The sequence below is a fragment of the Diadema setosum genome, chromosome 1 (genome assembly GCF_964275005.1).
Source record: "Diadema setosum chromosome 1, eeDiaSeto1, whole genome shotgun sequence".
In the NCBI taxonomy this organism is placed as follows: domain Eukaryota; kingdom Metazoa; phylum Echinodermata; class Echinoidea; order Diadematoida; family Diadematidae; genus Diadema; species Diadema setosum.
This window is the reverse complement of record NC_092685.1, coordinates 24,379,985-24,398,225: the sequence shown is the minus strand read 5'-3', so window position 1 is coordinate 24,398,225 and position 18,241 is coordinate 24,379,985. Positions and strand designations below refer to the sequence as shown.

Sequence of the window (18,241 nt, the reverse complement as noted above, 5' to 3'; positions counted from 1 at the left end):
TGACTGCACATATTTGCACGTACATACAAACTAGCACATGATCAACATTTTATTCTTTTTTTTCTTGGTGGGGGGGGGGGGGCGGATGGGGTGGGGTAGATGTTTATTTGCTCATTCAAAAGCACATGATTAAGAACTGCCATGCTAATGCTTGTTTTGTTTTGTTTTGTTTTGTTCTTAGGGGGCGGGCAGAGTGTAGGTTGATTCCAGAAGTTTGCAGTATGTACATGCAAAATGTACATGTGCCATTGTGACAATATTTTGGGTAAGACATGTACAAGACTACAAAGACTTAACTGGTACGCTATTAAAATCATAATGGTTCAATGACATGCACGCATCAACTTAGAGTCTCCGGTTTGCTAGGGGTTTCGGGCGGGAGAATCTCCAGATCAGAAGGTGCTTGGGGTTGGAGTATCTGCGTGCTGTTGATTAAAGAAATTTTTATTCCGCTGTATTGTTGTCCAATGTGCGCACACATGCACAAATACCCATGTTTGTGCACACACAATACCTCAAAAACTGAAACAAAATCAACAGCCAGCATCCATGTCTCCATACATTTGTGTATGTGTGTGTTTGTGTTTTGTTCAGTGCTCTGATGAGCACCATTTCATGATGGAAAGTAATGTGTACATGTAATTTAGAACAATTCATATGTTCATCTTTCTCTGTTATTTATTTATTTAATTAATTATTATTATTATTTATTTTTTTTGGGGGGGGGGGGGAGGTGTCATCAAATCAAGATCACTTTACAGTGAAGAGTACATACAATTTGTGAACCATATGTTTGATGAGTATTTGTATCTGTCAGATGCACTGCACAGCTGTGATGTAGGGGTTGGCTTTATTTCACCACCACTGGTACATGTAATGTATTCCAATGCTCTATTACCAGAAAATCAACAAGTGAAGAATGCTTTTATACAAATGCTTAATTTATTACATAAAACAAAATACATAGTCTGTATACCCTAGGTATCATATAGACAATATTTACAATACAATCAGTCTGGTGTCAGGTGAAGATAGAGAATAAGACACATGTTTATACAAAGCAAAGAAAATTGTTAGCAATGAAAGCAAATCAAAGCTGAAAATTTGATTTTGGGGAAAATTAAACAATTAAATAAACTTTCATGCCAAGAGTTTAACAAAACAAGGAAAGTTTCATGACAATTGGGCAGAAAGAGCAATGGTATGAATTTTGCATTTTTCTGACAAAACTTATGCATGCTACAATCATATATGCAAATAAAGTGATGATTTTTTGGGCAGTATAACAAAATATCAATAAATTTTGGTCAAAGGCCAAGCAAATGTACTTCCCCATTCACAGAATATCACCTCTGTAAAAACAGAGGGAATTTATCTGAAGAATAATGAACTGCTAGAAATGTATCTCCATTTTGCATGTAAATTTTGAAGTTCCAGATGTTCTGATAAGAGACCAAATCCTGCACTGCTCTTCTGACTTCTACAAATCCTTGCCCCCCCCCCCCCCCCCCCCCGAAAAAAAAAAGGGGAAAAATCCTTTACATCCCACTTCCAGCCCTAAAACGTCATCACTGGGTTTGCCGGATTTCCAGTGATATCAAGCCTAAGTATTTGAAGGGAGAACCATAAAGTATTTCAAAATGGCAATGTTTACCAAGTACGTACATGAAACAGGCCAAAACTTTAATCACAATCAAATGAGAGAGCCCATGTTTATGCATAGTGTGTGTGTGTGCATGTGTGTGGGCGTGACTTTTGTTGCAAGAGAGTAAACATTACCAACATCAATACAAGTTCCATGGACACATCTTTCAAAGGTCTTGACACAGTGGAAACTCGATATAAAGAGATCTGATATAATACCTGATATAAAAAACTTAATTTTCTTGTCCCAGTGAATTTATTTCCTTTGTTTTGTATTGATTATTGACTACTGATACATGTATAACAAAATATCTGATATAAAGAACAAATTGTCTTGGTCCCAAAGGATCTCATTATACTGAGTTTCTGCTGTACGCAGTTTGACATGCAGTAATAGCCAAATGCAACTACATTCAACCTCACCTAAGTCGATTTCAAGGGAGCAGAAGTAAATCGTTCTAACTTTGGTGAATTTCAACTCGCACAGTAAAATTAACACACCTTTATACACCTTCATATGTATCCAGGGTAAAATTTCTCTTTGACTTAGCCAACTTCTGACTTGTGCGAGGTGGACTTGGGTAATGTTGGCTAAAGCAATGGCATTTTTTCCTCTTTTTGGCTATTACTCTGGAATCTCTGTCAATCGATGTCACTCTATGTTATTTTCAAACAAAATGGTTAACAGTTTTGCAACTCAACATTCAATCATCACAATTACATGGCATGAAAACCAAGAGACTGACGTGACAAAACATCTGTTTTTAGTAAAACAGATATCTTCAACTGCAGACTATTCTTATCACAATTTCTGCCAGTGTGGGGCAAGGAAAGATGGACCTTTAGAGCATCAAAACAGTCCAATTTGGGTAAAGAACACTTAACAACTGAGGGTGTCCATGTATATGTTCGATGACAAAATCTTGGCTTTGCTCAAGGAGAGTCTAATTGAGTCTTGGATGGTAAAGTACATGCTGCATGCGAGTGCGAGCCTCATCTCAAACTTGTCTCCACGCAACGTTGACGTTGAAGACAGACCTTTCATGCAGCAAACATGATTTTCCACATACTTCCGTGGTGGTTTCGTCACATTTTGTCTGCTCACTAATCATCAATTTTGCTGGAAATCACAAGAGAAAATAAAAAAACAAAACAAAAACTTCAGTACACTTGTCCTGTGGACTGTTATGTATGAGTAGAATTACATAAAAAACTTGGAAGAGAACATGTACACCTGACAATATCAACACTGGTATGAAGCAATAATTATTGGTATCATTTTGTTGTTAATTTTCTGCAGCTGTAAGAGGGATTTTGAACCTGAACTTTTATTCAAACATTCTACTTTCACCATTAAATATGACATACACTTTAACAAGTAACCATGTAGGCATGGTAAACCTTTCATACTTCAGCAATAACATGGAGAAGGAAAAAAAATTCATGTTATCTTGGTGACTGCAGCAAAACAAACACATTGGATTAAGATTCTTAATAAATAGACGTGAAATGATAAAAACAACAACTGAATCCTGAACTCACATTTCATATGAAAGTACTATATTTCTATTGATAATATGGTGCAAACAGTATAAAACAGTGAAGAAAAGAGTTGGTACAAACCTGTCTTCCATCTCCTTGGTGTGAGGATAGTAAACCTTGAAGCAGTAGCCACATTTTGAGAAGGAACCCTGCAGACAGAACAAATCACATGCATATTATAAATACACCACACACATTTTGCAACATGACCAAAAATTTGAAAGAAGCCTTTGTCACACATAATTTCATTATTTTACACCAACTTCCATTCAAAATTTAAAGTGAGCTTGAGAAAATGTTTGGTTGACTTTATTCATAAGAATTCCTTTTATGTGTAGGGTCTATTGACTTTCAATAACATCAAGAACCCAAGCATTAATGCGGTTGGGTTTTAAGAGCATAACCTGTGCAAAATGGAAACTTTGCTGGAATGCTCCCCCAGGAAATATAGTAAATGCATTGATAAGTGATTCCAGTGACTGAGGGAATGGCATCTCATGCAACCCTTTCAGCACTAGTAGGGTGTAGCAGAAAGGCCTCATGAGAGAAACAACTACAGGGCATTCCCGATATGCAACAAACACAGTTATTACAAAATTTTGTCACAACAAAGTAAGAATTCTGGTCCCAAAATTATCCTCATTAGTGTCTATGGTGCAAAATTCTCTTTGGTTATAACAAAATTTTGCTATGACGAAAGAAAACTGTCGGTCTTGACGACTTCATTATAATGGGAGTTGCCTGTATCCATGTGACCTGCACCATCCTAACGTTTTAACACTCACCGAATTGGAGCAAACGGTCCCGATGCTACTGATTGTGAACGGATCATACTTGTCCCCCAGCACGATGACATCGGGCAGGGGGTAGAGCCGGAGGGCGTGGTCGTTGGCCCAGTACAAGGGACAGACGTGGAGAGGGAGGGGGCACAGGTGCGCCTGGGAGATGATTGTCTTCACAAACTGTAGAAAGAGTGATGTACACCACCCATGCTATGAAATTTCTCACAGAATCCTGTGCATGCATTTAAAAACACTACTAATAAGATGAAATGGTGTTCTTCAAAGAGGATTGAACAAATTTGATTTTCAGACTGTGTGAGAGAAAATAGCAATACAAAAACATATTTTACTAGATTCTTTCACGTTGTAGACATTTCCCTACGCTTCATTCACTGTTTTTCACATCAATGAAAATGTAAGTTCTCATTTGATGATATTTGAAGGCATTTCACACACCTAAATTTAGAAAAAAAAAAAGAAGACAGGTTGATAGCGAAAAGAAATAATTATACTCTGGAGTTTAAGCTTTTATGGAAGAGGAGTCTTAATCAAATAAAGACATACGTGAGTGAACTATCTCCCTTGCTTACATGATCAGGAATCTCATCGTTGTTGTCAGGGAAACGGATGCAGTTCCTGCACATCTTCATGACGATGTCCTCTCTGAAGATGACAATCTCCTGGGTGCAGTACTGCAACCTGGAGAAAGTATGCAGCATAAAGTGGGTGAGACTGCACAGATGGAGTCTTTGAATAATCCCACACATAAATGTATGTGCAGGGTTCTACCTTATTTGTCAGATAGCAGGTAATAATCTGTACCATAACATGTCGTTATTCTTGGGTCCCAAGCTGTAGCGACATGTGACAGGGTAAGTACTGCAGCTTTCAAGATCATAGAAGACTTGGTGTGTTTGAAATTAGCAATGAAAAACAGATCTGCAGAAATCAATCAAATATATTCCGTTGGGGTATGAAACACATAGCATACTGTGGTTTGCTTGTGCTTTGTTGTTAGTGGTGGTGTGGGTTTCCTTGTTTTAGATGTTTGTTCTGCTGTGTTTATTATTTGCTTGTTAGATGACCACATGTCAAGACTATTGTTACAGCTGAAAGAACAACAGATGGTTAATTGACTACAATACTATTAATACTATCAATATCTGTTCTTTTGTTTTTCATCAAAACTGTGTATATTTTTGTCTAATTTGCCTTTTTCCAATGTTATCTAGTGTGCTTGTTTTGCTATAAAACTTGTTTGAAAACGTATGCAGCAATCAAGGCTAAGCTCACTAGACTTGACGTACCCTGACCCAATTTAGGTGCTGTAACAGACAGTGTATAACAAAAGTTTTGCGTGCCTATCAGCGCACTCTCTACTCATATCTTGCATGTGATCAATACTTTGCATCGTTTGATGGCACATGCAGTTAATTGCAGATAGGAGATGCATGTACTGCTTGACTGCTTTCGCACCGGCAGATATACCAACCCATCAGTTCTTTGTTGACAGGCAAAAAGAATCTTGTTTGGGAGCATTGAAGGCTCTCGGAGAATTGCGGAATGATAATACACATAGGACCTACACACACATATATACAGTGAAACCCCGTTATAACGAGTTCGGTTATAACGAGGAACCGCTTATAACGAGGTGATCGCGTCGGTCCCGTTTTCCTTTGCGTGTAAACCTATGGCAGAATGAATCGGTTATAACGAGTTCGGTTATAACGAGATTCCGGTTATAACGAGGACAATTTCGGTGCATCATGATAAAGAAAAACAGCAATTTGATCGGATATAACGAGGTTCCATTTCTTGTCTAAATTGCCGCTTTCAAACACGCGACAAACGAAACCCTGAAAACCGAATTCACGCTATCCACGTCTTTTTCCGTTTTGCAGAGAACCGTTCCTTCCATGTTTTCTTCTAAATCACGCGATAAGACACAGGAATGCCTTCCGATGTTCCTACTAAATCATTAAACATAATCATTTGATTTTCTTTTCCGCGAGATACGCGTGCGTGATATTAGGGCAGACTACACCACAACGAGAAATAAAAAAGATAACGCATTCAAAAACTTTTCATGTAGCGACACTTGTGGCCAAAAATGGACAACTGGAATGCGTGTGCAACTCATTATTATATCCTTTCCATTTTTAGTTCCGACTTCCAGTTCTTTTGCTGCTTAGCAAATATGAGTGTGGATGATTAAAGCCGAAATAATTAATGAAATCATCGCGATCCCGTCGGGTGACAGTAGCGTAAAAATAGTTGAATAACGCATGTTAACCTCCTTAATCGGTGTTCAGAAAAAGAAACGAACGCATTTATTAATTTGAATAGATCTGGATTTGTTCATTATCATTTAACAAATGATAATTTAAATATGAGTGTGTATGATTAAAGCCGAAATAATCAATGAAATCATCGCGATCTCGCCGGGTGACAGTAGCGTAAAAATAGTTGAATAACGCATGTTAACCTACTTAATCGGTGTTCGGAAAAAGAAACAAACTCATTTAACAGTTCAAGGATGTACAAAACGCGAAGAGATTTTCGAAAGAAAATAAAGAACGCATTTTTAATCCCGTCGGACGCAACGATCATACATTGTATAAAATTACAACCGAAATGATTCATGAGATTATCGAATTCCCGCTGGGCTCCAACAGCGTAAAATACCTCTCAAGTTAACGGTAAACAACGCATGTACTATGTTACTCTGAAATTATCGCGATCTCGCCAGGTGACAGTAGCGTAAAAATTAGTTGAATAACGCATGTTATACCTAAATCAGAAAAAGAAACAAACGTATTTATTAGTTTGAATAGATCTGGGTTTGTTCATTATCACAATTTTAACACTGCATTTCACAATGAAGATTTTTCTTTCTTTCAGAATGGTCTATGAGGTACAGATTTGCGTAAAAAGGATCACAACGTAACCTTCCACATTCAATCCTGTCGCATATTTTTCAAGAACGGATGTACAAAACGCAAAGAGATTTTCGGAAGAAAATAAAAAACGCATTTTTAATCCCTTCGAGCGCAACGATCATATATTGTACAAGATTACAGCCGAAATGATTCATGAAATCATTGCATTCCCGCTGGGCACCAACAGCGTAAAAATACCTCGCAAGTTATGGTAAACAACGCCTGTATTTTACTCTATTTGCACTGGTGTTAGGAAAAATTAACAAACAAGAATTACAATAAAGAATTATCTCATTTCAACCCCTACTTTTTCGTCTAATTCACAAATAATTTCCCTTTATTATCTCAATAATAATGATCCATAATTGTGTAATAACAACGCAAAGGATGTTCTTAAGTTTCTTCCATTGATGGGTATATTCCGATGTCATGCTTATGTTTTTCTTTGTGTTTGATGCGTACGGTTATAACGAGGTACCGGTTATAACGAGGTAATATCGCCGGTCCCACGGACCTCGTTATAACGGGGTTTCACTGTACATACATAAATACATACATACATACATACATACGTAAATTCATACATACATACATACATACATACATACATTTCATGGTAGTATAAGCTTACCTGCATGGGTTAGTAGTGAACACAGCAGACTGTACTTTCTCCCTGATTTCTGCAGTGATGCATTCTGGGATTGGTGGTCTGAATGACAAACAGTCAAGGACAATATAACTAAAACAGACAAGTCTCACAATGCAGCTCTATAATCATAATTTTGTGTTGTTGTGTGGGCAAACATAGCAAATCTCTGCCAGTTAAAAAAAGAGAGAAATAACAGAAGTAGATGGTAAACCCCAACTACAATTGCACACCTTTATCGGGGTTGCTGCCTCCAAAGTTTACCTCTGACTATACAACAAAAATGTACTGAATGACTTTAGCTTCTCTCAATACAACATGAAATAATCGTCAGAACAGTTACTTTACATAAACCCTTTAAGTACAAATTTGTTGCTACATATGTTGTACTTGACTTGGGTACATGTGTTATACAAAGACAGGTAGTCATTATTTTCTTGCAAGCAATTAGCAACATAACAGCGAAACTACAAAATTACAGGAGGGTAACAGGTGTTAAGTAAATTACATAAATACAAGTAATGTACTGAATCAAAAGGGGGACAACCTTGCAGGGAAAAATAAAATTGATCTTTTCATATCTAATAATCTTGTTTTGCTTTGTTCATTTGTTTGTTTGTTTGTTTCGGGGGGGGGGGGGGGGTTTCGTACTCTTTACTTGATGGTCAGTCTATACCTTGGTAGTATGTTCCCAGGACCGGGATCTTCAGGTCCGGGAACAAATATGAAGCGACTGTGCTCCAGGAGGCTGGGAAACTCACAGATCATATTGGCAAGAATGTGGAAGGAATCTTGAAAAGGAAGAAAAAATATGAGGAAAATGAAAAAAAAAAATGTGATCATAAACATCACAACATGGAAAATGCAACAAAATCAGTAAACAAATATCAACGATGTAAACAAAAGGTGGAATACAGTATGTATTTACATCAGTTCTGGTAAGGGAATACTCTATGATGGAATAAGACAATCTGTTCTGCTTGAGAGTATTAAGCAAATTTTAATTTCTGTCAAAATGAAATTTTAAGTTCTTATTTCCATGAAGATCTCTTTATAGTTTTTATCTCATGGCATGAATATACACTTTCACCAAGTCAACAACACCAACAAAATTGTATAAAACTTTTCTACCCTAAAAATTACTGCTGCCCACTGGCCATTGGCAAAAGTCTCATTTAGGAATACAGTCAACCTCGCGTAAGTCGACTTAATCGGGACTGAGAAAAACACGTCGACTTACGCGAAAGTCGACTTACGCGTAAGTCGACATTTTGTCGACTTATAAATGAAAACTAATTTCCCCTAAACAGAGTAAGATCACGATGCGGATCGCGACCCAAATCTTACTCCTTTTGCCGCCAAAACATACCTACTGACATTGGCAACAATTATGTTTTAGTTCATGCATAAATCTCGCGCGGATTAGTAATGACAACGCACAATTCCCAAATCTCTAGAGAGATTTGGAGAGAGCGGGATCGGAAACCTGGGCCCGTTTCTAGACACTGTACGTTTTAAATTTGATTTGAAAAATCAAACGCATATTCCCCAAATTGCATGCAACTTTGCGATTTAAATTCAAGTGCGTTGCTGCGAAGATATGGGTGTGAATTCGCATGATTTTGTCGAGATAATTTTTCAGTGCCGACTGAGTTGAAATAGGATGTGTGATTTTCCTTCCCTAAGTCGCCATATTTGTTTTGCTTAAATTTCTATTGCCATACTCTGAAAATGAATTGTTCTCGCGCTCCGATTCGCAACATTACCGCTCTGTATGGCGCGGGCCAGTCTGAAATAAAAAGAAGAAGAAACGTTTGTTAATCCGAAAACGACATCTTTCGGATTACTAACCTTCGTAAAAACAAATCTCTTTCCATCGTCGGACTAATTTAACTTTGGACTGAGATTTTAAACCTTCGACATAGCGAACTGTAACAATAATTTGCTACTATTTTTTCATTGACATTTCGTGAAGCAGCATGCGTTTCGGTAGTTTGAAACGTGTCGTGTTGCGATGTCTTTCCCCTGCTAGTGCAGACTACGTTCGGTCACGGCGAAAGTTCCGTTACGAAATAAGAAATAATGCAAGTCTTTTCAACAATAACACACTTCCGTATAGATTTTTATGCGTTTAAACGCAGTTTCTCAAATTGTTTCGTAAAAAAAAACCCGCAAGTCTTTTCTGCAACGCTCTTGCGTTTTAAATACAGCATTGCTTGTGATTTGATGGACTTGCATTTGATTTTTAGAAGTGCGTTTAAACGCAATTGAGTTTAAGTTTCTTACAATTTTCTAGTTTCGGATGATTGCAAGTCTTTTCAGCATTCCGTGTGATTTGATGGACTTGCATTTGATTTTCGGGGTTGCGTTTAATTTTTAATTTTGCGTACGAAAAAAAAAAATAATGCAAGTCTTTTCAACAATAACGCACTTCCGATGTTTAGAGATGCGTTTAAACGCAGTTTCTTATAGTTTCGTACAAAAACTGCAATTTCTGCAACGCTCTTGCGTTTAAATACAGCGTTTTGTGTGATTTGATGGAATTGCATTGGATTTTTAGAATCCTGTTTAAACGCAATTGAGTTTTAAAAAAAAAGTTCCCTATACAATTTTCTATTTTGGTATGATTATCAAACGCAAGTCTTTTCAGCGTTCTGTGTGATATGATGGACTTGCAATTGCATTTCATTTTCAGAATTGCGTTTAATTTTTGATTTTGCGTACGAAACAAAAAAATAATGCAAGAATTTTCAACAATAACGCACCTCCGTAGAAGTTAAGAGATGCTTTTAAACGCAGTTTCTAGTTTCTTACGAAAACCGCAAGTCTTCTCTGCAACGCTCTTGCGTTTGAATACAGCGTTGCGCATGATTTGATGGACTTCATTTGATTTTTAGAGTTGCGTTTAAACGCAATTGAGTTTCAGGTTCGTACAACTATTCTCTAGTTTCATATGATTATCAAACGCAAGCCTTTCCAGCAACGCACTTGCGTTTATGTGCAAAGTTGCTCGTGATTTGATACACCTGCATTTGATTTTTAGTTGCATTTAATTACAAGTAGTTGCATTTTAATTACTTTTCTAAAAACGGGCCCAGGTTTCTAATACCGCTTCGGAATAATTAACGTTAGAATATTTGGATAAACGGAAACACTTATTTCATGTTCTGATAATGATTTTCTACTAGGACCTATAGGTGTACAAAATTTGTGCGTTTTGAGAATAACGAGGAGAAAAGGGGGTAAAGTGAACTGCTTTGGGTACTACATGTAATTCTCCAATGTAAATGAGTGTATGCCCTTTCTATTCTGGCGTACAAGACAATGGACGCATGGCGCGAACGCTACCGCGCCGTACACTAGCGAATTACCGAGTAGAAATGCTGCGAATCGGAGCGGGAAAACAATTCTTTTTCAGAGAATGGCGATAAGATTTTGAGCGAAAAATTATGTCGAGTTAGACTAGGGAATTAACACATATTTCAGCTCAGTTGGCACTGAAAAATCAGGTCGACTTACGCGAGTTGTCGACTTATAAATGTCGACTAAGATGAGGAAATTTTCAAGGAATAACAAAGGCAAAAATCGGGACTTTTTTATTGTGTCGACTTAAGCGAGTTGTCGACTTATGCGATGTCGACTTAAGCGAGGTCTACTGTATATAATTTCTTTCATAGAAATGATGTAAATCTACCTCTAAAGATATTTAGGGAGGAAAAATAAAGGATAAAAACCAAACCAGACAAGGAATACAGACAGAGACAGCATAGAACAACGAGCACCTTTGAGAGTCTTGATGTGGTTTGGACCGTACGGAGTGGACGTAAAGTTTCCACTGAAGACGAAACAGGTCGGAGGCATCTCAGAGTAGCCGGCCAGCAAGGTCCGGAGCTTCTCCTGGACGTCCAGTTGGTCCAGCCACACGTCGGACAGGAAGACCATCATGGCATCCTCATTCTCCTGTTCCAGGACCTGCAGCTTGGTGGAGGACTTGGCACAGGTTTCTGACGGACCACCAAAGAAATTGATGTTCCCAAAGTAAGATCTGACAGCAAAAGAAAAAGAAGGAAAATGTAGAAAACACATCCATGCAGGTTTGTGCACCAGTTGTCACCACAGTTCCCATACATTGTTTCAGTAGGGTCCATTTAACTTACCATGTCAATATTGCCTCTTCAAACATTTCATTTTTTTTTTTTTTTTTTTTTTTTTGGGGGGGGGGGGGGGAGGGGATGTTGTATTGGGTGATGGTGGTGTGGGCCCAGTGGGGTCAAGGGTACCACTGCTTTGGTGGAAGGACTCTCTCTGGGCTTGGGAACAATGAGTTTTCTTGTGGTGGTGTTTTTGTTTGTTTGTTTGTTTGTTTGTTTGTTTGTTTTTTGTTTTTTTTTTTGTTTTTTTTTTTTTTTGGGGGGGGGGGTGATTTTGTCATTTCAAGAGTCAAAACTGTAGGATGAACTGCCTCCCCCCCCCCCCCCCTTTTGATCCTGCTCTGTGGCCCTTGTCACTTTACAAGCACGAATGGGCAGAATACCACTTTTAAGGCAAGCAGAGTTTGCCTCATACAATCAAAGGAAGATGAGAACTGCTCACAAACTTTAAATTGTTCACCATATTGGAAGTTGGAGACCTGGTAATGGCAGCCAAACTTGCAGCCAAACTTGACCATGGAAAAGGTTATGCTATCTTTTGGTTGCAATGGCTTCAATTCTGTTTTGGATCCTCACAAAAACAGCCAAAGACAAAAACAAAACAAAACAAAAACAATATCTATTAAGCTTTGTAAGATAGTCATCGCGTCACAAAAGAGCTATGCAGGCTTACCTAGTGATGTCAGCTGGTTCTGCTGGTGGAAAGCCCAAACCGTTGACGTGGAACACTTCATCCTCATAGCAGCCCTCTGCCAGCACAAAGCAGTTCTCAGTGAACAGCCCTGTGTGAAACTGGTGCACGGCACTGTCAAGGAATCTTTCAAACAGGTCTGATAGACAAGATATCATCTATATTTACTCATACTTACAAGACAATTGAACATAAATCTTCATATAAAATTTGTTTTTGAAATGAAAATAAAAAGTGATACCCTTCTACATCATTTGCATTATAAATCATTCTAGATTGTAATGGTCAAGCAGCAATTGGTGGTTTCGATATCAGAGTTATATGGTAGCTGAATTATTGACCCCAAAATGATTTTGATTCCATTTTCACAAACTGATTCAAGAGTTGAGGACATGATATCATCACCTCATCTAATTTGCATATCTTATCGTGACTAACATCAATCTTTTGTATGTCTGAAACCTTCAAAATTCCATTGCTCATGTTTTGATATGATTTCATTACAACTTTAACTACGACTTGATTCTACTCTTTCGACCAGTTAATTTGTACATCTAGTGGAATTTCTCTTTAACAAGGCCACTGGTGTCCTGTGTATATGCGTTAGCTATAGATATATGATAATACTGACCAGGCTGCCAGTATATCAGAAATTGTCATTTCACCCACAAAAGGATATAGCTTTGGATAAGTCCAGTTGAACTGCACCAGTAGGATCTTCCAAATAGAACTTGCCCTGAATGGATGGAATTGAAGAATATTGTAAATGCAGTACATCAACTTCGACTGAAGAAAGACAAGGGAATAATGATAAATGCATCACTGTAGACTGAGACTCTGAAATTGACATACAGGGTGCTCTTGTTATAACAAACACAGTTACAATGAAAATTTACGACAACAAAGTAAAAATTCAGGTCTCTAAATTATCATTATTAAAGTCAATGGTGTAAAATTCTGTTGATTTTAACAAAATTTTGATATGACAAAGGAAAACTGCATGTCCATTGGAATTTGTTTTAATGGGAGTTGCCTGTATTAACCCACTGAAGATGAGTCAAGAGTATACTCAGGCAGGTGTCTATGGGAAATGAGTGATGTAGCAATATTAGCCCATCCTCAACGGGTTAATACAGCACAAAGATGCTTAGAGCTAAGATTAAAACACATCATACAAGTGAATTTCAGATTGCTTGTCTCATTTTCATCTCACCAAAGTCCATCTGATGCGGGATATCAAGCCACTCATGTGGTTTTGTTTGTTTGTTTTTCTCATTCAGGGAGAATATAAAATCATCGATCAGTGCTTTGATCTGTAGTACTCTAGTCAACACTAACCTCTTTCAGTTGTGTGAGCATCCCCAGGACAATCAATTCTCCAAGTTTTGCCGTGCTGCCTAGCAGAAACTCCACCGGTTTAAGCTACCAAGGAGGAATGGAGAGAAGGGAATGTAAGATAGATGATTGTCATCACAATTTTGGCTATTGGGTATCAACACATCATGTTACATTTAATCCTTTTACTTGTTGGTGTACTCAGTACTAACTTTCATTATGTGTTGCCCAATGGTTGATCAATTCCTTGCCATGTCTTGGACCATAAAAGTCTCATGTTCTTTGAAATGGTTTGAAATATATGTCTTCAGTTGGTATGTAAGGGTGATATTTTAGCATTTTACTTTGGACTACCCCCAGAACTTCCTTGTACTTTGCTCAGATCTCTCGTGGTTTATAATTCCCATCAAAGTTTTAGTAGACATCTACAGAAGACATTTGATTTTTTTTTTTTTGTCTGTTTGATACTCTAAAGAAATCTTGCATGTGAAAACATAATGTACACATTACATAAAATACAAATACATAAATTCTATTCCTAACACAACTGTCCGAAAATTGGGTTTGAGAATTGAATAACTTGATGACAAACACCGATTGTTACCTGAAACTTTTTGCCCTGCGTTTCCATGGACGCGCCTTGTACAGGAGGAGAGAAGAGGCTGTGTCTGGAGGTCCTCTGGTGGAGGATGGTGTACCGCTCCAAGAATAAGTCTGCCTTGTGCTTTGCTGGGGCATGCAGATTGGGGGTCTCTGCATTCCTACAAGATCACATGTGCACAGGTATCAACCAAACGTTACAATGGATGAGTTTGGTAAACTCAAGGGAGAATGGGGAAACAACAGCAAGCCATTTTGCTAAGTCGTATACGATTTAAGGAATGCCAGACCTGATATGAACTCTAGACTGTTGTAAAACATGTTAGCTGTAATACTTGTGTACATATTTTTCTGTTCAATGTGATGAAATAAAATTGAATAAATATAACACAACAGCTCCCATTTCACATTCTGATTTGTTTTCAAATATTCATAGAAAAAAGAAGTTTATCAGCATAACAAATACAGCAATGTATCATCCTGTTGAGGATGAGTCCCAAGTATACTCGGGCAAGCGTCTGTGGGAAATGCATGTTGTAGCAAAACCGTCCTCAACGGGTTAAGATTCATTGACCTCTACTACAAAATCTTTCTAGACAATTCACATGGTTGCATATCTTGGAAAAATTCATGAAAGATTCAGCAACTTACGGAAAAAACTTCTTGCGCTCTGAATTATAGGTGAATCGCGGCACTGCAAAGGCGTCAATGACATTGAAGACTTTTTCATTTTCCTCACTTCCTCCGTCCGTACATTCGTCTACAGCAGCTTCTATTGTCTCCTTTGTCAGCAAAGCAGATGACACTGCATATGGAGACATGAAAGAACTGGGATTGTTATTTCAAGCTGGTACTTTTTTTTTTCCCCATTCAATCAACATTGTGCATTGTGCTGGAGGGGGATATTGTCACATGAACAAGTCTTGGGCTACATTTCAGAAAAGATGATAAGATAGCAACTCTTGCTGGAATGGCAACTTCCCATAGCAACAGTCAATCAGGAAGCTGGATTCTTGTCATTATCATGACAACTGCCATTCAAACAAGAGTTACTATCATATCAACTTTTTATGAAATGGGGCCCTGGATTTCTACATCTGACTACACTAGTATATATAAAAATGAAACAAATGAAACATGCGCTACTTACGGGGTTGTTTCTGCACAGCTTCAATGATCTTGTCTACCCATTCATTCCTCTCAACATCTGTCACTGGAGTCAGGGCAGCCACCAAGAATTTCACTGCATCACTGGAAGAAAACAAATAGAATCTGATCTGAATAGGAAATCATTGTCTAATATAAGATATGATACATTAATTGATCTTACGGTACATAGTTTACCTTTAGTGATAATTCCTACTAAAATGATTGGCGATAGCAGAAATCACCATGCTCCAGGTTTCCTTGCTTGAACCAGTTGAAGTGTACAAAAGAGAGTTACAGTCATAATTAGCTGAAACTAAAGGCTGGAAATAGTACAAAACAACCATATTTTCCAGACAATGACTTGTTGAATAGTTCTGTAGAACCCAAATCTTACAGTCTGCAAGAATCTTCAGCCTACTGAAGGAGGCAAACTTAATCAGAAGAAGAAGAAGAAATCCATTTGATTAAAGACACAAACTGTCTCAAGGTTTTCTTCATCCCATAAGCTGAGGTCCTTAAAGGCGTACAAGTTCTTGTTATAATGGGTAATGGAATAAGTATGTTGGGAAGACTTCCTTTTGCTTTGGGACAGCCTTGCAAAATGTGTGCGCATCAATGTGCGTGCATCCATGCATATTTAAAGCTATTTAATAAGAGAAGGATAGGATAGAGTAGTTACCGGTAGTGTTAGTTGGGTGGCAGTACCATAACTCAGGAGTCTATGTTGACCAAAAAATTATAAGACATGTCATCTGGCAGTATGATCTATTATTACAAATAGAGGTCTAGCACTGAACTTCATATGAAATAAGCTATGCTTCAGTTGCGCTCACATAGAAACAGCACTAATTTCAACATTTGGATAGACTGGGGCCAATGAAGCAAACATGCAATTTCCGTGCAATAACAAAACTCACAAAACCCTTCCCCTGTTTACAAATATTGAAATAGTCTTGTACGTTGTTCTAATCGGTTAAAGGCACAGAGAAAGACAATACATGGGACTATTAACGAGGTGATCTGATTGGTCTAACCTGAATGTTCGCTGGATGCCTTCATCATGCCTTTAGCTGGATGAGCATCGGAAGAATTGGGCATTTTACGAGTACCGATAACTGCTGCATTAGCCTTAGGTCCGTGGTTTCAAGCAGTTTTCCACCCCCCCCCCCCCCCCCCGCCATGTGTATGTCCCATAGATTTTTAGAATATCATTTTAAGATAAATTTACTGGTATATAGAACCTTTGTATTTGAATGAGATTAGCCTACCAGTACGTAACCTCGGTACCCGGCACGGGGAGCTGTTACCCGACTCGGTATGTGATGGGGTCGCTTATGCAGTTAACCAGTATGCAGCCGAGAATACAATCCTGATCGATAAACTGGCTCTCACCATGGACCTAATATACACGGACTGTTCACTGCAGTCTTTCTTTGATGTAATGATCGTTGCGGACACCTGATTATGTGCATCTTAATGAGTACATTCAGGTGTCTGGACATATTAAACGATTGTGTGATCACGTATCGTCACTAACAAAAGTATCTTTTCCCTCATTTCAGTCTTGTTTCGCTGATGTGCCTTTTTTCAGACGGAAATGTCTTTGAATAAATACAGATGATGAGGAGCAGCAAACCTGAGATCATGACAAATTTTGTGTCAAAAGATGGGTAATTGCTAATTCGCACATTTTCGCACACGCATAAGACCTTGCCTAAATAATGGCAAGATATACCTGTTCTCTACCATTACCGTCCCTTTTTGCTCTGGAATAAGCTGGAGAAAAGTGAAACATTGAGATCACAAATGACAATCATTCTGCCAAATTGTTAGCTTTCTTTTAAAAACTGCCTGCTTCTCCCTAGCGCAAGCGAAATTGTTTGAGGCACGATTTCCTAACATACACCACAACTGCACATTCGCTTTACTTGATTTTTGTGAGTTATTTTCTTCTGCGCATATAGTTTTAGATTTCTCAAATCTCCATCTTGTTCTTCTCCCGGCTTGCTGGTGGTGACGATCATGGGATCAAACAAAGCAGTGTTCTAGAGCATGCTAAAAATGTCTTTGTGGCGCTTTTGAGATGTACAGGTGCATGAATTAATTAACTATACGATGATATGTCCATGTGTATTAGGTCCATGCTCTCACCTACCTACCTACCTACACCTGTACCTGGCACCATCGTTCCAGAAAAGTAAAGTTAAAGTAAATTAAAGTAGACCCTATTGGATTAGCTAAGTAATTTTAGTGTCTATGATGAGTATAAGTATGAATGATGATGATGGAGTTGCAAGTGAACGTTTAAATTACCTTCGAAGTGCTAGACCATGCATCTTGAATGCAGCTGTTATACTTGATTTCACTTTTCCAGACATTGTGAGATTGTCCTGCTAGCTCCTCGATTCTACAGATCGGATCCTCCAGCCTCTAACTGTCGAGTGTTAGATACCGGGCCAGCTAGCGCTGATGAAGAGCTCCACAGCTATACAGCATGCAGCGCCTTCCTCAAGTGCTGACTCCCCGCTTCTCCCCGGATGAGTTTCATACAACGCGCCGCGAATCCAGCGGCTTCTGAACGTGTGTGTGGTGAAGACAGGGCATACAGTACAGTGCAGTGCGCGAATTTCGATAGTTCCCGCGGCAAAACTGTGCGTGGCATAGTCTATCTCCAAGCCGTAGTTTGCATTTCTTAACGTATAATGAGTGCTACAACTGACCCTCATGCAAGTTAATGATTTGCTCCTGTATTTTCGTGT

At 38.3% G+C, this 18,241-nt stretch overlaps 1 protein-coding gene across 1 annotated transcript; it reads right to left on the bottom strand.

Moving 5' to 3' along the window:
* Nucleotides 1-1,541: 1,541 nt before the first annotated feature.
* Nucleotides 1,542-17,956, bottom strand: LOC140228702 (DNA polymerase epsilon subunit 2-like). The gene is made up of 14 exons (XM_072308975.1): nucleotides 17,796-17,956; nucleotides 15,484-15,584; nucleotides 14,985-15,138; nucleotides 14,338-14,494; nucleotides 13,737-13,820; nucleotides 13,078-13,134; nucleotides 12,381-12,502; nucleotides 11,339-11,601; nucleotides 8,233-8,347; nucleotides 7,542-7,619; nucleotides 4,559-4,667; nucleotides 3,972-4,148; nucleotides 3,268-3,335; nucleotides 1,542-2,764 (listed from the first exon to the last, which is right to left on the bottom strand). The coding sequence occupies exons 1-14, from the start codon at nucleotides 17,858-17,860 to the stop codon at nucleotides 2,749-2,751; spliced, it is 1,566 nt and encodes a 521-aa protein (XP_072165076.1). The 5' UTR covers nucleotides 17,861-17,956; the 3' UTR covers nucleotides 1,542-2,748.
* Nucleotides 17,957-18,241: the final 285 nt, after the last annotated feature.